The 22,326-nt window shown below is 50.4% G+C and overlaps 1 protein-coding gene across 4 annotated transcripts; it reads right to left on the minus strand.

Annotated features, from left to right (window-relative positions):
* Positions 1-1,034: 1,034 nt before the first annotated feature.
* Positions 1,035-21,523, minus strand: EPB42 (erythrocyte membrane protein band 4.2). Of its 4 annotated transcripts, XM_012649470.1 has the most exons (15): positions 21,130-21,228; position 20,562; positions 17,445-17,630; positions 16,571-16,804; positions 13,565-13,683; positions 12,095-12,199; positions 10,675-10,852; positions 9,978-10,116; positions 9,578-9,678; positions 9,484-9,486; positions 8,553-8,795; positions 7,165-7,464; positions 4,353-4,513; positions 3,087-3,220; positions 1,114-1,276 (listed from the first exon to the last, which is right to left on the minus strand). In XM_012649470.1, the coding sequence occupies exons 1-15, from the start codon at positions 21,226-21,228 to the stop codon at positions 1,114-1,116; spliced, it is 2,166 nt and encodes a 721-aa protein (XP_012504924.1). The 4 variants fall into 4 exon arrangements, with proteins under 4 accessions (XP_012504926.1, XP_012504927.1, XP_012504924.1 ...); XM_012649471.1 differs by lacking the exon at position 20,562 and having other exon boundaries at positions 21,219-21,228; XM_012649472.1 differs by lacking the exons at positions 9,484-9,486; position 20,562 and having other exon boundaries at positions 1,035-1,276; positions 21,219-21,523.
* Between the last annotated feature and the right edge of the window lie 803 nt (positions 21,524-22,326).

A 22,326-nucleotide genomic window follows, 5' to 3' on the forward strand; every position in this document is an offset into this window, starting at 1 on the left:
TTCACTTTTTGGCTAATATTGTCCCACTTTATCATAAATATAAGAATGATTTAAATGTTAGGTCCTTTCCCTTACCTATAAATTAATGAATGTGTTAATGAGCAATAAAATGTTTGTGAAAAACCCTGAACCCCCCAAATCTGAATGTACTCTGAAAAGGTACCTGATAGCTTTCAAAGACTTCCTTTTGTCACTCAATCCCAGTAGTTTCTATTCTAAGACAACTCACTCTGTCGTCCTGGTTAGAGTGCAGTGGTGGTATAGCTCACTGCAACTTCAAACTCCTGGGCTCAAGTGATCCTCCTGCCTCAGCCTCCTGGTGAATTTCTTTTTTTTTTTTTTTCTTTTCAGTACAGATGAGGTCTGGCTCTTGCTCAAGGCCCATCTCCATCTCCTGACCTCAAGCAATCCTCCCGCCTCAGCCTCCCAGAGTGCTAGGATTACAGGTGTGAGCCACTGCACCTGGCCTAAGACAACCAGTCTTCATGGCAACCTTAAGCTGAGGTGACAGAAATAAATGCCTTATCTATTGATTTCTGGGAATCTAGTTTTGTTCCTGATCACTCTTCTGCTCAACCTGAATGGAGACTCATTTGTCCGATAAGCAAAGTGCTACAGTTGGGATATTTAACTTTCTAAATATGTTGAAATCTGATCCCTAATGTTGGAGGTAGGGCCTAATGGGAGGTATTTGGGTCATGGGGGCAGATCCCTCATGAAGGGGCCTGGTGCCCTGGTGGTAATGAGTGAGTTCTCACTGTATTGGTTCCCGAGAGAGCTGGTTGATAAAAAGAGCCTAGTACCTCTTCCCTTCTCTCTCTTTTTTCCCTTTTTGTATGTGATCTCTACACATGCTGGCTCCCCTTCGCCTCCCACCATGAATAGAAGCAGCCGGAGTCCCTCACTAGAGGCAGGTGCTAGCACCATGCTTCTTGTACAGCCTGCAGAACTGTGAGCCAAATAAACCTCTTTTCTTTATAAACTACCCAGCCTCAGGTATTCCTTTATAGCAACACAAAGGGACTGAGACACAGTTTCTCTTCCTAGCCCATGTTTGGTTTTAGATTGTAACTTCAAGGGTTGATTGGGGAGAGTGATGATAGAGCTGGAAGTTTAAGCTGAAAGTTCAGGGGCTACCACAGTGACACTTCTGTAGTTCGTTAGGTTCTGAAACATGTTGCAGTCCACTTCCACAGTGAGCCTCTGGAATCCCACGTGTGTCGGCGTGAACTGGAACTGGGTGCACGCGGTGTTTCCCGGCCACACTGAACCTAGTCTGAAATAAAGGAAAAGGGAGATGCTAGTTCTGTCCCAGGTTCATTGCTCTGCTGGTCTCAGTGACTTTGATCCTTCCCTGCTTGAAGAGGTGGACTGTGCGGAAATAAACATCTAAGTACCTTGCTGTTAAAATAGAGGTGGTCATAAAGGGATAGAAGACAGGAGCCTCCCTATACTAAGCAATTGCATGGTTGAGAAAAAACATCCTAAGGGCTTCTAAGCTGCATCTGTTCTTACTTTTATCATCTGTGATTTCAGCTTGGTTCAAGTCTTGGTAATAGTACTGGGATATGTTTGGAAAGGCTGTAGCTTAGGAACCCTTACTTATTGCTAAGCTCAGTAGGTGCAGCAGGCATGTTGAGAGGACGTTAGTATGTCAGCAGGTGATATTTGGAGCCCCTATCAGCAACCTCCTGGCCTGCCTGTAGACCTTTTGGTGACTGAGGGAATGGTGCAGATTTCCCTTGAGGAGCTTTGCCCTGCAGTTGATCTGGGAGAAACAAAAGTCTGGTTGAATGTTGGCAGTCCCTCCTCTTGACTTATTGACAGGAGTGACTCATTGAGTTTCATGAGGCTAAGGCACCTGCCAGGGACCTCAGGGACAGTAGGAGTAGGTATCTTGAACTTTAAACTGTGTACTGGGTATTTAACTAAGCATACAGTGGATATGATGAAAGAAGATATTTGCAACATCTAAAACCAACAAGGGACTAATGCCTAGAATACAGAGGGAACTCCGACAAATTAACAAGAAAAAAGGGCAAGAACAACAGAATAAAAGTGTGCAAAGATAAGGACAAACTATTTACAGAGGAGGAAATGGGTAAAGCTGACAAATACATGAAGAGTTGCAAATTAAAACAAAGTAAGATACTGCTTTATTTCTATTGGACTAGAAGAAAATAGAAAGCTGGGTGTTGCCAGGAGGGGAGGAGAGATAGGATTATATGTACTTCCGGAGGGAGTGTAGACTCCTGCAGCCATTCCGGAAATAAATCTAACAATACCTGGTCAAACCACGTTATTTCCTGTGCCCCTGCAATTCTGTTGCTGGGCCTATGTATCCCCTGACCCCACCAAAGTTTCAAACAAATATATAAGGGGGCCTGTGTAAGGATGTTCACTGCAACGTTATTTGTGGTGTCAGAAAGTTGGAGGCACTCTGGGTGCCAAGCACTGTGGAGAGGAGTGGTAGGAGGTGAATGTACACGATGGAATGTTGTGTAGCAGAAGCGATGGACTTGACATACGCATGGGGATCTTAAGAACATAGTTCTGAGAGAAAAGAACAATTAGACATACATTTATGTAAGTTAAAACTACAGGCTCATGGAGCAACAGTACACATTTTACACAGACTAACAAAAGGATAGGAAGGTAGTAGTGGGAATGTGAACAAATGCCACAATAAATAAAATTGTATATTGTGGTGTGACTAATAGAATGCAGCTCTCTGGTCACACTGAGAGGTAGCCTGTCCTCCCTTCAATACTCTCTAGTACCAGCCCTAACCCCCTCATTGGCATTCACTAGCAGTACCCAGGCTCTTCCTGCATAACCAGGTCTGCAACCAGGGTCAAGTGGGTACCCAAGAGGCCGACATAGCCTCTCTTACCGCCATCCCCCTGTAGACATGGTGATCCCAGGACGAGAAACGTCGTTCGGTACCCCTAATTCTTTAGTTCACCTTCTGGGGCTATTTGCTCTGTCTCCATGGACATGGCAGAGAGACAGTTATGAATATTGGGTTTCTGCCTTTCTGACCAGTTGAGATATCTTGGTGGGATGAGAAGCTTGTAGTCTCTTACCTGTAGCTCCTCTCTCTGTAAATGAGCCTTTTTCCAAGGATGGAGATCACACAGTCCTTCATGGGGGCATCCAGGGAGTTGTGGATGCTGACTGAGGCCTTAAGAGGCTGATACTGCTCTGCTTTCTCTGGCATCTGTGGGAGAGGTCACACTTGCAGTGAATGCCAAGGGCACAGAGCTGCAGTCACTCTCATCCCTCCTGTATACCCCCGTACCCTCCTCAGTTACTCCTCTCAAATCTGCCAAACTGACCCAAACTCCACAGCTGACTTCCTTATCACTGTACCTGATTTGTCTGCATTTATTCTCACCTTTGATCCATCACTGACAATCTCTGATGGTGCCTCTCCTCTGCTTAGAAACCTTGGAGAGTTTCCCACTGTCTTCAGAATTCAGCCTGGGTTGCATTCAGGGTTCTTCACGGCTGCCCCCCAACCCACCTCTCCAGCCTCACCTCTTCTTCCCTTGACTAAAAGATATCCCAGCCATGTCAGGGGTTTTCCCATCCCCAGCACACCCCTCAGGCTCCCTTCCTCTGCACCTCATTGTTCAGTCTTCTGCCTTCAGTGGCCTTTCCCAACCTCTGCACTGAAAGCATACCCATTTTTCAGGGCCCAGCATAAGGGCAACATCCTTCATAAACTCATCCCCAAACCCACCAGCTGGAATTAATCCACTTTGCTTCACCTATCCCATAGTGACTCTGGACTTCTCTTAAAGCACTTACATAGAAGACCAAACCGTTACCTCCCTGAGGGCAGGGACCAGATCTCATTCATTTTGGCCAGGGTAGACATATGGAAAGAGGGCTGGAGCAAGAGCATAAGCTTCTAGAACTTCCTGTTTTTATGATCTCGGGCATGTTGCTCTCTGGAACTCAGTTTTTTCACCCGAGTAATGGGAACAGTTCCACCTTACAGGGCTTTTGTATTAAAAGAAATAAGAGAGGTGGAAACCCTTTGGCATATACATAAAGCACTAAATAAACATAGACTATTATTATCCCTGTAAGTATGGAGGCAGCAGCTGGGAAGGCCCTAATTTTAGAAACCTTTACTTAACCAACTAAAGAAGTTGGAGATTTGAACCTTAAGAGCATATGTAAGAAACCATCACTGCCAAGAGAAGAAGCTCTCAAACCTAGCATTTGCTCGTAATCCTGCGGCATGACCATCCGCCCTACAGCTTAAGGAGCTCAGATTTCTTCTGAAATGGGGACCTGAGTAGTAGCAGATGAGAGTAATTCAGAGAAGGACTGGTGCCTACCTCGATGGCCAGGGGTGGTTTACAAATGGCAATGTCCTCCTGAGCAAAGCAGCTAAGGCTGGACTCCGAGTGCGTTGCCACGGCGGTGAGTCTGAGGAAGCTGTTCTCAGGTGGGTTTTGCTCAAAAGAGGAGAAGGACAGGCTGGTGGTTATTGTCTTAACTGAAACACATGACAGGCAGGGTCAGTGTCAAGGGGTGAGTGTATGTACCCCAGAAACAAGCCACCTCTTGTGCTCTTGGCAGACCACCTCAGTGGGGTTGTGGAAGAGTCCCTGTGAACTAGAACAAGTTAAGCTCTTCAGGCCTCAGTGTTCTCATCTAATAACAATGCCTTTCTGGTGGGATGGTTTGTGTTAAGCGAGATAACTACAAATCAAGTGCTTATCCTAGAACCAGCTACATATAGTTGCTGAGTATATGATCATTAGTTCCTTTCCATTCTCTGCTTCTCCTCCTTCCCTTTTGCATAGAAAATGAAGCCATCAAGTAGGAATCCTCTCAAGCTCAAGTTCCCATTTCCAGCCTACAGACATGGACATATCCTGCTGTCACCCCCTTGGGGGACCAGGTGTCCCCCCTGCCCAAGTTGAGTCCTTGCTTTTTAAATCTGTGCCCCATCTTGACCTCACCTCTGACTAACTGTGTAACCTGAGGCAAATGATTTAACCTGTCTCCTCCTCGCTGCTAAAGTGGGAACAGTAATGGTTCTGGCCTCATAAGGTGGTTGCAAGGATTGAGAATATGATGCATAGAAAACACTTAACGCCATTTTTGGCAAATAGTAAGTGCTCCCTGAATGAGAGCTGTAATTATTCTAGTTATTTTTCGGTTCCCTAGAGGTCAAACTGTCAAGTTTGACCCATCTCTCCTGAGGCTCCAGTCTTGTCCTCCATGCATGCATTTCCTCGACATGTAAGCAGATTCAGCTGTCTCTCATCTTAAAAACACAGCACCCTCCCTCTGCCCAGCGTCCCTGGCTGACTACCACCCAGCCTCACCTCTCCCTGTCATGCTTCCAGGAAGGACTTGTCTCAGCTCCCCGACTCGATCTGCTTAACCCCCAGGAAGCTGGCGTTCACCTTTGCTTCTCGGCAAGTCCACCCTCTCAATGGACACTTTTCAGCCTTGACACCTCATGACCTCTCTGCTGACTTTGCTGGGTGCTCCATTCCTTCCTTTGACTTCTTGGTCTCCCTTACTCTCTGCTCTTTCCCTGACTGCCCCCTAAATGCGGGTGCTGCCGGGTTCCCTCCTCACCCTCTTGCTCATCCATGCCCTGACTCTTGGAGGCCCCCTCTGTGCTGGGATTCCTATGTCTTATCTCCAGCCCAGGGCTTTATCTTCAATACCAGATTTAGGTTTCCAGCTGTCTACTGGTCATCTCTGCTTGGATGTTTCATGGGCTTTCAAACATGTGCCGCAACCAAATTCATCATTTTCTCCCCAAACCCATTTCTTCCCCATTTTCTCCATTCTATTGGCTCACCCAAACCAGAACCACCCCCCTCCACACACATTCACAAGTCCAATCTATCCCACTTCCTTAATTTGTCTTAAATCTAAATGCTGCTAGTTTAGGTTAGCCTTCATTTTTTAGCTTGATTATTACAAAACCTTCCAACCTTCAATCCAATGGTTCTCAACATTGGATGCACATTAGAATCAAATGGGGAGCTTTATAAAACAATCCCAATGCCAGGCCGCACCCCTAATTAGTTACATCAGACTCTGGCGGTGAGGTCCAGGCATCAGTATTTTTAAAGTTCCCCAGGTGATTCAATGTGCAGCCAGGGTTAAGAACCACTACTCTAAATATGACCCCTTCCATTCCATTCTGCCAGAAGTTCTTTCTTTTTAAAATGGATTTCCGATCACATTGACTCTCCTGGTTAAAACCTTTCACCAGCTCTCTATCACCCAGAGAACAGAACTCAAACTCCTTAGCGTGTCATACAAGACCTGCATGACCTGGGCCCTGCCCAGCTCTCACGCCACTTGCCCCGCTCCGCTCCTCCTGTGCTTGGAAAGGGAGGAAGGATGCAGAGACTGGAGGCAGGGGCACTGGTTAGGAGGCTGTTGCAATCCTGTAGACAAGCTCTAGTCCAGTGATTCTCAAACTTGCCTGCATGTTGGAATTACCTGAGGAGTTTTTAAAAATTCTAATGTTTGTGTTCCATCGTGGAGTGGTCGGATTTAATTGGTCTGGGATGCAGGCTGAGCATCGAATTTCCCCAGGTGATTCTAACGTGCAACAAAGTCTGAGAGCCAGTGCTCTGGTCCAGGGAATCTCAAACCTGGAGTAACATAGGGAGTTTTTAAGAAATACCAATGCCTGGACCCCATCCCAGACCAATTAAATGAGAATCTCAGGGAGGAAGAGGGACCTGTGCACATGTTATTCCTTCTGTGTGGAATGTCGTGACTGACTTTTCTGTCTATTACTCTCCTACTCATCCTTCCAGACTCAGTGCAGTATGATTTATTTGGGGGCAGCCTGTTGTAGCCTGGGCGAGATGCTCTCCCGCCGTTGTATTCCGTTTACCTCAGCAAATGCTTCTCACACTGCGATGAAGGGCCTGTTTACTTATCTGACTGCAGCTGGAATTGTTTCCTTTTTCCCAATGTCAGATCCAACAAACATGTGTTGAATGATTGAATGAGAAAGACAGAGAAAGTGAGTGTGAGCACCAGGGGCTAAAAGCCATCTCTGGAGACCTGCAGGGGGTGCTCTGGGGTGCTCTGTGGCTGCTGCCTGCCCAGGGCAGGAGCCAAGGGTGCGGGAGGTGTCTGGTGGGGACATAAGAATGTTACCTAGGTTGGCGCTGAGTGTGAGGGACAGCTTCTCGCTCCAGAGCTTGGCAGCAAGGACGCCATGGTAGTACACAGCCTGGACTGCAATTGCCAGCTGCACCACCTTCTCCTGGTCGCTGAGGTTAACCAGGGTCACTGAGAGCTGGGCATCTCCTCTCAGGGGTAGAGAGCTGGGTGCTTCCAAGAACAGGTACAAAGGATTAGCACTCTTGAGACTGGGAGGATGGATGTCATTGTCTTTCCCATGTTCCATTCTCTCTTTCTGGACTCTCTCCAGCACCTCTTTCTCTTGCAGGGATCCTGGAGAACAGAAGAAACACAACAGGCCTCTTAGCCAGCAAATATAGACCCTTCTAATAAAAGCCCAGGATTAAAAGTCATTTACCCACTTCTGCTCAACTGCCAAAGTCACAAGAGCTTTGCAAACTTCTAAGGCCATATTTAGCCCAAAAGGGTCTGTGTTAGGCAGATCCACCAGAGATAGGTACAGTGTCTCTCTTTCAAGCCACTCAAGGGTGAAGTTCTTTTTCAAGTGCTATGAATTTGTTCCTTTAATGATGAGAGAGAGCAAGCTTTGGGACAAGTCAACACTTTTTCTGAGGACAGTTTTGCAGGGAATTGAATCTTCTTATGTAAAAGAATTTGGATTTATTCCAAGGACAGTGGAGGCTATGGAATATTCTGGAGCAGGGGAGTAACATTAATAACATTCGAGCCTTAGAAAGCTCATTCTGGAAACTGAAAGTTGGAAACGGAATGATGATGGAGAGACTAGAGGCAGGGGGACCAATTAGGAGGCTATTGCAGTCCCATAGACAAGAGAGGGTGAGGCCCTGGATTAACTATCAGCAGTGGGGAAAGAGAGCTGGGACAGACGTGAGGACAGCACAGGGTGGTGTGAGCCTTTTTGTTTGGACAAATAGGTGGCTGGTGGTGCCATTAACTGACATGGAGGAACAGGTTGGGGGGCGTTGGAGGGGATAGAGAGAAGGGCAACATCAAAAGTCTTCTGGCAGCTGGGCTTGGTCTTAGGTGTATTGCTTTATAACAATAGTTCTCAACTGAGGGCACTTTTCCCCACCAAGGGACATTTGGAAATGTCTGGAGACATTTTTGGTTGTCACAAGTGGTGGTAGTAGCGGTAAGGGGTGCTGGCATCTCATGGGTAGAGGCCAGGAATGCTGCCAAATGTCCTAGGATGCACAGCCCCTCACAACAAAGATTATCTGGAACAAAATGCCAATAGCATCCAACAGGGTTGAGAAATGCTGTTTTATATGATGGGGAGGGACTGGGACTCTTTCTGGCCTGCATCTGTCTGGCCCATCCCTTCCCCCTGTTTGCTGTTCTAGGTGCTGAGAGGCCTGTGGCCCTTCCCTGACCAGTACCTTCAGGATACTTGTAGTTCTGAGTGATGTCCTCACAGCGGTCACTGCCCACACCCTTGGTGCTGATGTTGTTGCCAACATACTTTGTGTTGGAGTCAGTCAGCTCCAGTGTCCCATCTTCACAGCACTTCCAGACCATACATGAGGCGTTTACTGCGGCAAAAAGGTCTGACACTGCAGGGGTCAGCCCCAGTGTCCCCTCCTTGACTGCTCTGACTGGGACCAGGTCACAGAAGCCCGGGACTGAGGGAGAGAACGGTCAATGTGCAAAGGAACCATGCCCAGACCTCTGCTCAGCTCAGAGCTGCATAACCTCCGTCCCCATCTCATACTTTGTTCTCCCTCCGCCAGGACCAGGGTCAGAGGGGGGCACAGGCAGGGTCTCTGAGACAGTATCACAGAGGTGAGGCTCACAACCATCTTGCGATAATACTTTCTGGTCATGGCCTATGGCAGGAGCCCTTTCAGGAACTGCACAGGCAGAACCTCAGAGGAACACACTTAGCACAGGGAGTCCTCAAGCCAGCTCTACTGCTGATGACAGGAATAGGTTAGCTTTCTTGAGCACTTGCCAGGTGCCAGGCTCTGTGACATTTCTCTTCTTGGATGAGGAAGAGCTATCTTTTTGTGGGTCCCGAAGTTTCCTTCTCTGGGTTTCAGCCTATCCCGATACCTTCCTCATCCATGTCCAAAACCTCAGAAGCCCCACCTTGCAAGCCCCTGGCCCACCACATCCACTAGCCACTTAGACCCTCTGCCCTTCATTGAGACTCAGCTCCTGTGCCCGTTGCTCTAAGGTGGGCCTAGTCTCCCCGCAGCCTTGTCGCCAGGATGGCTGACACCTTTATTCCTTTGAGCCGGCTGGCATCAGGTCAGCATTTGGCTGGCCATGATCTTTCCTTCTGCTTCTCCTGTTCTGGAGGATGCAGACTCCCTTTGGACCACCCGCTGCTCCTGTTTCCTCTCCAAGGGGCTCCTTCAGCTCTCGTGGCCCTGAGTGTCCCGGCCCCACCCCTAGGCTTTACCTTCTCCTCTGGGAGCACTTGGGTGCAGAATCTGCCATCCATCATACCCCTGGGGCAGAGCAGGCCTGGTCATCCAACACTCTGTGGAAGTCTGGAAAATCCTGAATGTAGCACAGGGAAAACTTCAGGTGGGGAAAAAAGGGGTGCTGAAGAGGTTCTAGAAATGTGGCCTGGCAGAGTTGTTGTTACCATGGGCTGGGAGGACACTGTGTAAAAGTGGCTGCAACACTCCCAGGAAGGGGCATGCACACCACGGCTGACCATAGGCACCTGCCTCCAGGAGTCCTGAAAGCCCATACTCCCAGGGCCAGGGCCACTCGGGTGTAGGGTTCCCCCTCGGTACACCATGCAGGAGTGGAGCCCTTCCTGGTCTGAACCTCCTCGCCTTCGGGCTTCTCACCAGATTCCGCCTCTCTGGCCTTCTCCGTTCTGAAGCCCCTCCTCATTGTAGTACTCGTCCACCAGCAGACCCCCACCGGTGCCCTGGGCCGAGCCGAACGTGGTCACGACGCGCGCGGGGATTCCCAGGCATCGCAGCACTGCGTGAACGGGGGCGAGGGTCAGGGGCGCCGGAGACCGGGCCTGGGGGAGTGTGTACGGCTAGAGTTTTCAGTGTCTCCTCTGCGCGGGCTCTGCCTTAAAATGCCAGGTGACATTGTGGATGGAGGAGAAGTACAGGCACCAGGCAGTTAGGACTGACAGCCCAAAACAGGATGTATAAAGGCTGACAAATAAGGCACAAGTTATGCAGTGAGGAGAGTTTATAGTGGGGAGAGGGTTACAGAATATATAACAGAGCCCTGCGGGTGTGCCCTGGTGGGGCAGGGGCAGGGAAGGTTTCAGGGAGAAAGTGAGTTTGGGAGCAGAGTGTGCAAACGAGCCCGACTTCGCTGAGGGCAGAGAAGCAGAAGCTGGTGGAGAGGAGCTGCTTGGGACAAGTGCTCATGGGCGTGACAAAGGTGGGGAAACGCTGCAGAGTAGAGGCAGAATTTAGAAATGTCCCTCCCACATAGGGGACCAAGGGACAACCCAAGAGGCAGGACAGGCACTTTGCTTAGTAGCCAAGGTGACCGACCTGAGCATCGCCTGCTCTGTACCTGTGCAAGCAACAGCGGCCAGCACCCAGGCCTGACCGTCATACACAGGTCGCCCTCGGCCAGTGAGCCACTGCTGCAGGATGGGCACACTGCCCCGGCGCTTGTTCAGCAAGGCCCGCTCCTGGGCGTCCTGGCTCTGCGGTGTGGGCAGGACACGCTTCTCCTTGAGAGCATGCAGCTGTTTGGGGAAATGTGTGGATGTCAGTGTGTGAGTCCCCCGAGCAGGACAGTTTCCAGGGGATGGTGACTGAGGCAAGTGGTCTGTTCACCATGCTTGGGGAGCTGTGAAGAGCATGGTGGACAGACCACCTGCATCAGTCACCTGACACTTGTTAAACCTGCATGTTTCTGGGACTCCATGCTGGGCCTGCTAGGTTATAATCTCTAGGGCTGGGGCCCAGAATTCCTCCTTTTTTTTTTTTTTGAGACAGAGTCTCGTTCTGTTGCCAGGGCTAGAGTGCCGTGGTTTGAGCCTAGCTCACGGCAACCTCAAACTCCTGGACTCAAGCAATCCTCCTGCCTCAGCCTCCCAAGTAGCTGGGACTACAGGCGAGTACCACCACACCAGTCTAATTTTTTCTATTTTTTGATAGAGACAGGTTCTCACTCTTGTTCAGGCTGGTCTTGAACTCCTGACTTCAAGCAATCCTCCTGCCTTGGCCTCCCAGAGTGCTAGGATTACAAGCGTGAGCCACTGTGCCCGGCCCCAGGATTCCTTAACACATCCTCCAGCTACAGCCATGAAGGAGCATGATAGCTGTCCGCCCCTCACTGGGAGCTGGTTTCACTGGCCCTTAGATTCCTGGCCCTGACTCTTTTGAGGTGGTCCACACTTGAGTCCTGGAGACTGCTTGTCCCAAGCTTCCTCCCATTCCCAGGCTGGCCTTGACTCCCACTACCTCTTCAGTGGGGACTTCAGAGGCACAGGAGAAAATGGAGAACACATTACTGCTCTGAAAGGACTTTTAGGGACAAGGCAAAGCACCATCTTACCTTCGTGGCCTGCATTTTCTTAGGAATAATTTAGAAACGAAAACAAGTCCCTTTGATCACCATAGCAGCAAGCAGTGGGTGAGATGGACACAACGCCCTCCTTCCCCAGGACCTAAGCCTCCAGGTTGGGGGAGGGGGTCAGGAGAAGGGAAAAGAGTTCTCTGAGGGGTCCAGGCCAGGTTTAGTCCTCAGCTGCCTTTGTCCTGAGGGATGATTGTTCTTTTTCCTTTTCTCACCCCTGTGGGTGCCATTGCCTGTCCTTCTCCTCTCCTCACTCAGAACCTTCATGGGAACTGTCCCTCACACCCTGGCAGGAGGGGACCATTTGTGACTTGAGGATTTCCAGGGCTGCAGAGGTGGGGCAGGTCTGTCAGAGGGCTCTTGTCTCATCTCCTCCCCACTCTGGCTCCCCCGACCTCTCACTCACCAAGGCACCCACCACACGGGCCACGTGCACAGGCTGGCTCCACTCTGCCACCTGCTTGTCCACACTCAGCAAGCCCAGGCTAAGGTCGATGACATCCCCCTCAAACTGGAAGGAACACACAGGGACGTGATGAAGGGTCTCCAGGTCAAGCACTCACACCACAAGACAGCCCCATGGTCTTGTCATTCTCCTAGGCCCAGGCTCCGCAACTTCCTCCCTTGCCTCGGTGTCCCCCCTGGGAGTTCTGGCTTTTCCCTCCCTCCCACTTGGTCCCTGTGCCTAGGCATGCAGTCCTTGGCCTGTTCTGTTGTCTGACTCTCCCAGAAGGGTGTGAGCTTGTAAGGACCTGCACTACGCAGCTTTGTTTCATTTCGTTTCCATTTAGCAAACACCTGCTGCTCCCACCGGCACTGACCTGGGTGTGGAGGTTACCAAGGCAGCTCCTGCTCTTGAGGAGCCCACAGTTTAGGGCTGGGGATGGGCACGCAGCCCCTTAGATTACAGATCACAGCAACATGGCCTAGGCTGTTGTAGAGAAGCCAACACAGAGCAGGAGCACAGTGGAGAGACTCCCTCTGCCTTTGTGGGGTGGGGAAGCCTTCCGGAAGGTCTTAAGTGACCGTAGATTGCCAGGAGACAAGGGAGGGAAGCTATTCCAGCCAGAGGGAATGTTCAGTCTGGGGGTCCAGGGACAAGAGGAGCTAGAGCATGGGGTGGCTCATGGGAAAGGAAAGCAGGGGCATGGCTGGAAGGGCCCTTGGTGTCCAGCCAGGGATTGGGTCTTTATCCTGTAGACCTGCGGTCCCCAACCCCCAGGCTGCAGACCTGTGGCCTCTTAGGAACTAGGCCACACAGCAGGAGGTGAGCGCCGGTGAGTGAAGGAAGCTTCATCTGTGTTTACAGCCAGTCCCCATCACTCACATCGCCACCTAAGCTCCACCTCCTGTCAGATCAGTGGAGGCATTATCTACTTCTCATAGGAGCAGAACCCTACTGGAAATTGCTCATGCAGGGGATCTAGGTTACGTGCTCCTTATGAGAATCTAATGCCTGATGATCTGAGGTGGAGCTGAGGCGGTGATGCTAGTGCTGGGGAGCGGCTGCAAATACAGATTATCATTAACAGAGAGGTTCGACTGAACAATAAATGTGATGCACTTGAATCATCTCGAAGCCATCCCTGTGTCTGTGGAAAAATTGTCTTCCATGAAAACAGCCCCTGGTGCAAAAAAGCTTGGGGACAGCTGTAGACAGTGGGGATTTGACAGAGACTTGGTTTGCCGCAGTTCTTAGGAAGATAACTCTGGCAGCTGTGGAGGATGGTTGGATGTGGCCCAGAGGAAAGAGAGGCACTACAGGACTGAAGTGAGCTAAAGAAATGGCCTCATGACCAGGCCAGCTTTATTTGGCCTGGACATTGAAGGTTACAGGACAGCCACTGTCCCCCTCACCCCCCGAGGTCCCTAGTACCTGGCCAAAGTCCCAGGACTCTGCCCGGATGCAGTCAGCCGTGCCGAGGTAGATGAGACCGTTCTGGTTCAACAAGTACTCCCTGCGTTGGGCCTCATTCCCCAGGAACACAGCATCCTCTGGCAAGAAATGGGGGGATGGGAGCCTGTGGGGTGCTAGGCCTGCCCTTCACATCCAGACCTCTGCCCTCCCTGCCTGGGTCAGGTTTGGCTACAGGCCTCCCTTCAGCTCTGGGCTGAAGACCGAGGAGAAAGTCCTTCGTCCTCAGCTCCCACTGGGACCCGGCCCAGGGTCCCTGGTGAATCAGAGTGCGGCCTGCATGTCCAGCCAGGCAGATAGGAACAAGCCAAGCTTAAAAAGCCTAGTCGTTTCCCGAAGACAGGTACAGCCAGAGAGCAAGAGAAATCGCCCAAGAGAAATTGACAACAACCCAGGGAGCTTCCCAGTGACCTGTATGTCTTTCCCACAAGCCTAATTTGTGACCAAAAAAAGGTGTTTCAGAAAAAAAGTAGTTAAGCATAGGTTGACAGGAGTGAGCACAGGGAAGAGGAGCATTTGGCAAGACAGGGTCAGAAGGAGCTGTGAGGTTGAGAAGTGGAAGTAAGAGCATTGGATTTCTGCCCTGGGGGTGTCTAAGTGGGCCTAGGACTCCTGGGGTCTCTTCCTGGTGCCCCTCCTGCTTTCCTCATCCAAGGTTGGGCTGCACATTGTGGGGAGGGTGGGCGACTTTTAAGGAGTCATCGCTCACTCTGGGAAGCTGGGAACAGCGGGGGAACTGCCCTGCTCACCAAGTGCCCGTGGCTCTGACCCAGTGGCTGGGGTGGTTGGACTAGTTCCTGGAGGCTAGAAAGAGAAAAAGATTTCTGAACTGTCACCTTTCAGGGGCCCTCTAGACATCCAGCTGGGATGAGAGTACTCAAGGCAACAGAAAGACAGAATATTAGAAATTAGGAATCCCTGAAAAATCTGGGGCCTAAAATCACACAACCACATGCCCAAGGAGCCCTTGACTCCTGCCCTTCCATCCTGAGTACTCTCTGTGAAGTCAGCGAGGCGTCACCTCCTTGGAAATCACGTCAAACTGAGGTGTTTGGCCCCAGGATCTGTAGGCCTCTGGGAAGTACATTATGAGAGCACAGGTAGTACCACCCTCCTTTTCTCCACTTGGGTGCAGCCCATTTTATAAAGTTCTCAGCCTATAAATAGGGCTTTGATTTTCATTATATGATGTAAAATTTTCTTTTGAATCCAGGAGAGCACCATCTCCAAGTATGCTAAGATGAGACTGAGATGTCAGAGAATCTCTGAAAATCTCTTACTCACCTCCCAGATGAGCAGAGCCAACAACTCACCCCTGCCCAGACACTCCGCACACACTCATGTAGAGCAGCCTTCCCTAGGCAGTCCCTACAAACTGAGCACAAAGGCAGGAATCCTGGCGCTGGAGTCACCACTGTGGGTTACCCCTGAACCAAGCACTGTCCCAGAACTGTCCTTGCTGTGTCTTTGCTCTGGTCACCAGGGCCTAGCTCTGGATGTGGACTCAGAGTCAGCTAGGGGGTACCCCAAAGCCTCAGCTTTAGAGGGAAATGGCTTGAAGGTCTTTCTGGCAGTATGTGGGAAGCCACGGGGCCTCCCCAGCCAAAGGGCCTGCATCCACATTCACCCACGTGGGGCTGGGGCCCCTGAATGGACACTAGTTTCCGTCTAGTGTTCCACCTGCCTATACCCTTGGAGCAGAAAGAAGGGCCTGAGCTGTGGGTGGGGCACATAAAGGGTGGGGCAGGGGGTCAGTTACCTGTACCCTGGGCAAGAGAAGTGGAGAGAGAGGCCACTGGGATTCAGGTACCACAGAGGAGGGCAGTCAGGAACTGGGGTCCAGGCACGGGGCCATCTGTAAGAACCTGGGAAGGTTCTTTTACTTCCCCATGTTTCTGCCAGGTTCCCAGCGCCGCCTTGTAACAGGGTCCCCTCCAGGCTGGCAGTGAAACTCTTGAAAGGAAAAGGGCTATGCCCTTGTCTGGTGTTGCAGGGACAGGAAGTGTTTCCCATTCTCCCAAACAACCCTTCAGGGAGCCAAAAGGGTTAAGGTGGGTGAGGCAGATTTTAAAAGGAAAGACATTGCCTTTTTTTAAAAAAAAAATAAATTAAAACGAAAGACAGACTCAATCTTCACAATGGGAAGGAAGAGAAGACACCCCATTGGGGTCTTATTTTGGGCAAGTCAACCATGTCTGATGGTCCTTTCTAGATGAAATAGTCACGGCCACAGCCACAGCTAGGGCTGAGCTTTGCCAGAGGTGGCCCCTGACTGGGCCCCAGGAGGCCACCCGACCCCAGGGAAGCCCACCACAGACTGGTGAGCTATAAGGCTCCAGGCAGATATTTGGACAAGTCAATATGAAGAGGACCCAGCAATCTGTAGTAAGAACAGAACAAGTAAGTGGAGAGGAACAAAGACAGCAAAACAGGGTGGCTTTAGTGTGAAGCTGAAGCTGAAGCGTCGGGACCCTCACCAACACAGATCCCTTCAGGCCCTGTGGGGGGTCCTTAGCAATTCACCGTTTTATATTCTTTTTCTTAAAGAGGATTTTCCAAATTGCACAACCTGAATGCACCCTGGAGACAGACTAGGGGAGACTGGAGAGAGAGCAAGAGGCCCATCTTTCAGGCCACCTTATTCCTGAACCCCTTTCTCGTTCTCGCCCCTCTATCGTTACAATAAAGGGTCGCTTTCCTAGGGTCACCACAGTGAGTCTCAACTCCTGACCCAAACAGCCTGAGACAGCACTGGGGCTGGTGGTGAGACAAGCTTTGCAAAGAGAGGGCCCTGGGATTGAGAGCCTGTCCATGCAGGGAGAAGCAGCAGTGTAACTGAGTGCTGGAGCTGCCCTTAGAGGGGGCTGCCTACAGGGGCCGGGGGCAGGTGCTCCCTGCCAGAGCTGCGCCCCAGCCCCGGTGCCTTGAGTCCCTGTGCAACGCAGGCTGGCCCAGGTCCAAACATACCTCTACCCCAGGGGTTAAAGAGCAGCGTGAACTGGCCCAGGAGGTGTTGCCCCCTGCCTGAGACCTGCAGCAGGAGTGAGTAGTGGCCAATGACAGCATCCACGGGCGTGGTCACCGAGATGGTACAGGACCAGGCATCTCTCTCCGTCACCACTGCACTCCACCACTTTCGGTCCCCCAGACTGGAAATTGGGAATGTGGCTTGGGTCCTGTTGTCTTTGGAAGGCTGCTCTCCTGCAGTGACACAGCGATAAATAGGTCATTTGGAGTTCTTGGTCACAACTCAGAGTAATGAAGTCAGAGTATTATGAGGACAGAGCAGGTGAAAATTGGTTTTGGAGGAGAATGAAAGAGGCCCATCCGGTAATGAGGCGCAGCACAGGGAGATGGGAGAGCACAGGCTCTTGGCATCCGTGGACCTACGTCTATAAAAGCTTCATAGTTTATAAAGTGGGCATAATAATAGTACCTGCTTCATAGGGCCCATGTGAAGACTGAATAAGGTAGTGTATGTGACGTGCTTGGCCCAATATCTGACATGTAGTTGCAATTAAATGTTATATTTAGCCTGGATTAGATCCCATTCACGGTTTTCTACAAAGCTGATATTACATTTGCAACCAAAAGAAACCCCTTAGTGATAATGCCACCGAGCAACTTCTGAGTCATAATCAACAGTATTTGTGACTCATAAATACAACAGTATTTATGCCATCTTGGGGCACCCTCACAGCAGCCCTGCTGGCTGGGCAGGACTTTTGAAGACCCACCTGTGGTGTGGGCCATTTGCCCCTTGTTGTCTAAGAGGGTGCTGCAGAGAGAACCCCACACCCTCAGTCCTGCTGCCAAAGACGTCTAGGCCTGTCCCACTTACCAGTTTGCGCAATGAGGTTCACCTTCTTCAGGGCAGGCAGAAGTGCGCGGACTGGAGCGCGGAAGCGCAGGATGATGGTGAAGGGCTGCCCCCTCCTCACGATGAGTCGCCGGGAGCTGATGGCTTTGGTGTGGTGCTCCTCATTGTTTCCTGCTGCCTGGAAGTCGCAGCTCTTGATACTCAGGGCTATTATGAAAAGAGAGACATCATGGAGACTAGGTAAATGTGACAACATAAGCAAAAGCAGAGATTTAGGAGTCAGAGGCCAGGGTTAAAATCCTTGGCTCAACTTATTACTTATAAGCTGTGTGACCTCAGGCAAGTAACTTAACCACCCTAAGCCTCAGTTTCCTTTTCCTGAGAATAATCACTCCTCCTTGCAAGTTGTGGGGATTAAATGAGGCAATGGACGTAATACACTTAGCACAGTATCAGGCACACAGTAAGTCCCATTAAATGGGACTGTTATTATTTTTATTAATGAGAACAACGCTTGTTCTCATGGTTGAATCCTTTTCTGGTCCCAGCCCAAAAGCAATGAATAAAACCCAGAATCTTGCTCACCCCTTCTCATTTTTTCTTAGAGCACAATCACGTAATTTTTAGAACTGGTTTTGAAATCATTGAGTCCAATTCTCTTGTTTCATAGATGACAGGAGTAAGGCTGAGCATGGAACCGACTCATCCAAGATCATGCGTGGTGGCTCTTTGACCTAGAGTCTCACCAAACTCACAGTACTATGCACCCCAGAAAAACTCTTCAAGGAGGTATTCTGAGAGTATTATGACAGTCTATCAGTCAATTCTCATTTTACAGAGGGAGGGGGAAAAAACAAGGAGCAGGAAAGTCAAAAAATATGCTCAGCAAGCCCAAGATAAGGCATGACACTAAAAAGAAAAAGTTTGTTTCCTCTTGCAGCAAAGGAGTTTCATTCCTTTGATGGCAGAAGGCCATTGGGAGCTCCTTGGTCTGAAAGGCAGCCTGCAGTTTTGCACTGGCTCAGCTGCTGTGAGAGAGAAGCTATGGCTTTTGCTTGCGCTGTGGAATAAGATCTGACCTACTTCAGGGAGGTGATCTGACCCCGATGGCAAAGTCCCTTAGGCTCCAAGACATGTCTTGGCGAATCCAAGATACTCCTATTTCAAATTTCCTTCAGTTCCCAACCTTTCTGGTTTAGAACTCAAGAGTAGAGGGGAAGGATGAAGAAAGAAAGGAAAGCAACCCACTTGCTCTATTTTTTCTTTCATTAGTGGTGGAGCTGATAGAAGATGCCAATGATATAAAATTAGGGAGAAAGAACCGGTATTGAATATGAAGAAATGTGAAAGCGTGCAGAGGGGGCAAGAACCTCCCTACATGTCTGGTCCTGGTGCCCTTGGATGCTCCTTGGGCCCTTGTATCCCCCTTGTCCTGGCTTGGCAAGGCCATGGCCAGAACATAGCCACTGCGAGGCTGGGATTTAGAAATTGAAGTACAGCAGCACTCAGAAACCAGAAATGATTCTCTCTGCTTAGCACCTGGCCGGTGCTGGGGCCTAGGACGAGCCCTGCCCCTGCGGGCTGGTGGAGCTGGACTGGACGGCGGAATGGTGAGCAGTCACGTCCTAAGGCATATGCCTTGAGCCTCAGTGTATCCGAATCCACACAATGACCACAGTGTCACAGCAAGAGCCACTATTTAGGATTCAGCTGGACGCTGGTTCTGTCTGGGAGGCTACCCCTGTCTCCTCTCTACCTGGCTGGTGCCTACTCGTCTTCCAAGACCCAGAGGCACTTGCCTCTGAAGCCTTCACTGACTCTTGCAGGCAGAGGTGGGTCCTCTGAGCCGCCACAGTGCTCTGCTCCACTTTCCCAGCACTTGTTCCATTTCATAGCTGTCACCTGCCCTCTGCTCTCCTTTCACTGTGCGCTTTCCGGGGCACAGGGTGTTTTTATATCCGCCTCCCCTGCCCCAGTGTTTGCTCCCTCAGTGGATGGAGGAGAACGTTGACACAGCCTCGACGGGAGTTTCTGAGGTGCGTCGCGGGGGCCTCAGGCCTACCCCTGTGCTGGCAGCCCCTTGCAGCGGCCTCTGCGGTTTCCGCATTCTGGGGTCTGCCTGCCTTCTTGCTTAATGCCAGCTTCTCCCCCTTTCAGGTGGATTCCCTGGCTCCCACCACCCTCTCTCCTCGATTGGGCCTTGAGGCTATGACACCCTCATGCTTTCCAGGGTCTTCCTCTATTTGAATCACAATGCAGTGAGAAGTCGTGTTAACACAGAGACCCCAGGTGGGATGCTCTTCAGAGGTTTCACTGATGTGTACAGCGTCCCACCCTCTGCCCTCTGCTTTTCACAATACCTCACGCTGCCTCCTGCGTGCCCTTCAAGCAGTTACGTGTGGTAAATGTTTAACGACTGGCTTGGGGGCTGAGGGGAGGCGGAGCACTGAGGGGTGCCATTTGCCAATGTCTGTGGCGTAAACACTTGCACCTGGGCCAATTTCGAGCTACTGATATGATGTCACTGAGCACAGAGTTGTGAAGAAGTGCAGGGTGACACACCATTATATGGTTTTCCCACTATACAGATACAATAGAATTAAATATCCTCAAGAACATGAAGGTAAAAAGGAGTAAAATAATTAGGAAGTGATGAGTTTGGAGTACTTTTTATCTTTGTTTTTAATATAATTTGTTTACTTGTGAGTCTATACAATTAAATTCTTAATAATGCCTGTGTTTAAGAACCGGTGCACAAGATTCCTAAAAATTTGGCAATTGGCTCTAGCAAGCCTGTGCAAGCCAGCACGAGCCAGCCCCAGCACACCACGACCACGGAGCTAATGCTCAGTGAATCCTCTCTGGTGGCGACTGGGTGCTCTGTTGCCTCCTGCCTGGAAAGGATTTGGTGCCCTGGGGTATCTTCTGGTTTGGGACTAGACTTGACAATCTCCTGATATCCTCAAATGTGTCCCTTTGATGGAGTAGATTTTTAGTTTATCTAGGGCCCAAAAGAGCAAAAAGGATGATTTATTGGTGTGTCTGCCCTATTTTCACAGGGCATGATCAAGTTCATCGTCTGAATCTGCCCAGAGCTCTTTTCTTCCCCTCACAGGTGTTGGTCTCATGGCGAGTCACCCTCCACACACCAGACTGGCCGACCGGGGCTGAGGCATGAGGCAGTTTCTGTAGCAACAGAACCGCAGCTGCTTCCCGCTGTCCCCACAGTCTCCTCATCCCCTCCCTCTGCCTGCCCACTTCTTCTTCCCCAGGACACAAAAGGGCGGGCAATTCCACAGGCCAGGAGATAGTACTTAATTCCTGGCAAGAGTGCTCTGAGTCTGGTGACCTCTGCCTGTTTTTTTGCCTTGTGTCGGCCTCTGCCTCTTTTAGCTGGATTCCCTGACTCCCACCTCCCCTTCTCTCCCATTTGACCTTGGAACTATGACACCCCCATGCTTTCCCAGGGTGTCTCTCACTTGTATCACAACCCAGTGAGCTGTGAACAGTCATGTTATGATGATCCTGGGATAAAAACATAAATCCATGTTAACCCCCATCACCATCTCACCGTCATCATCACAAATACGACCACCAATTTACGCCAACACCCCACCCCATTCCCACTCCACAGCCACACCACCGTCCCCTCCACTGCACCAGCACCCCACCAACACCACCATAGCCACACCACCATCACTTCCACCATCATCCCACTTCCTTTATTGAAAACACGTAATGACAGAGAGGCCACTGACAGTCCCGGAAGCCCTGTGGAGATCTGGCTCAGCTCACCCTGTCCCATGGCTGCAGGCTGCTCTTATCCACTTGACCACAGGAAATGCCTGTCTTGCACTTTTGCTTCTGGGTTCTCTCCCTGAATATGTCTTCCAGACAGAAAATGATGTAGGTACTTTTGTTGGCTTAAGAATCTGTAAATAGCAAAACTTCCTTCCACTCCTCCTGTGAGCACCCCAACAGGTTTCTCCTCTCCTACTCCTTCCCTGCTGCTATCTCCTGGCCCAGCTGCTGGGAGTAAGCCTTTGCATTTTATCTCTTGTGCCAGGAGGCCCAGGCAGGGGTATGCCTGGCACATCTGGATAGGGGGTGGAATGGGGAAGATCTGCCAACTGGAGAAGCCCAGAAGAAACTTCAAAGCCTGTTGCTTCAGTGGCCTTGAGAGACCCTCAGAGATGTTATCTGGACAATACTCGAAGACCCTGGAGGAAATGACTCCACAAACAGGAGGCCCATATCCAACTCCAAATCTTGAGCCCTGAATATATCACGGGCTGCAAGTTGCTAGATGTTCATGGCTATTTTGATAATAGAATGTGTGTGTCTGGAATTCATCTGCATGAAAGAGATAAGGAGGTAGAATTTGTTGGTAAAAGATAAATATCCTAAAAGCAGAAGCCAGGGCCCCAGGTCTTCCAAGCCTATTTGGTCTTGGGCACTCCACCAGCGAAGGTCTGGAACTATCTTGGGACTTGGGCCCTACGTCTTTGGAATTTCTCCTGTTTAGTCACTGACAAGACAGGACACAGAGAGGATCTCATATTTGGCCCTCTTTGGCCTTCTAAAGCCCAGCTTTTATCTGGGCTTCTGAGACCGTGTCACCAGAACCACTCTCAAGGGCAGCTGCACTAGCCTGCATATACATGGGATGTCTATATAAGGTTATAAAACAAACTACAAAAGACATTGGCTGCCTGTGGGGAGGGGAGCTGGGGACTGGAATAGAAAGGTAATTTTTCTGCTATATACACTCTTTTTGTTGTTGTTTATTTGTTTGAGACAAAGTCTTACTCTGTCACCCAGGCTAGAGTGCCGTGGTGTCAGCCTAACTTACAGCAACCTCAGACTCCTGGGCTCAAGCAATCCTCCTGCCTCAGCCTCCCAA

The sequence above is a fragment of the Propithecus coquereli genome, unplaced genomic scaffold, assembly GCF_000956105.1.
Source record: "Propithecus coquereli isolate 6110/MARCELLA unplaced genomic scaffold, Pcoq_1.0 Scaffold3, whole genome shotgun sequence".
Taxonomy (NCBI): domain Eukaryota; kingdom Metazoa; phylum Chordata; class Mammalia; order Primates; family Indriidae; genus Propithecus; species Propithecus coquereli.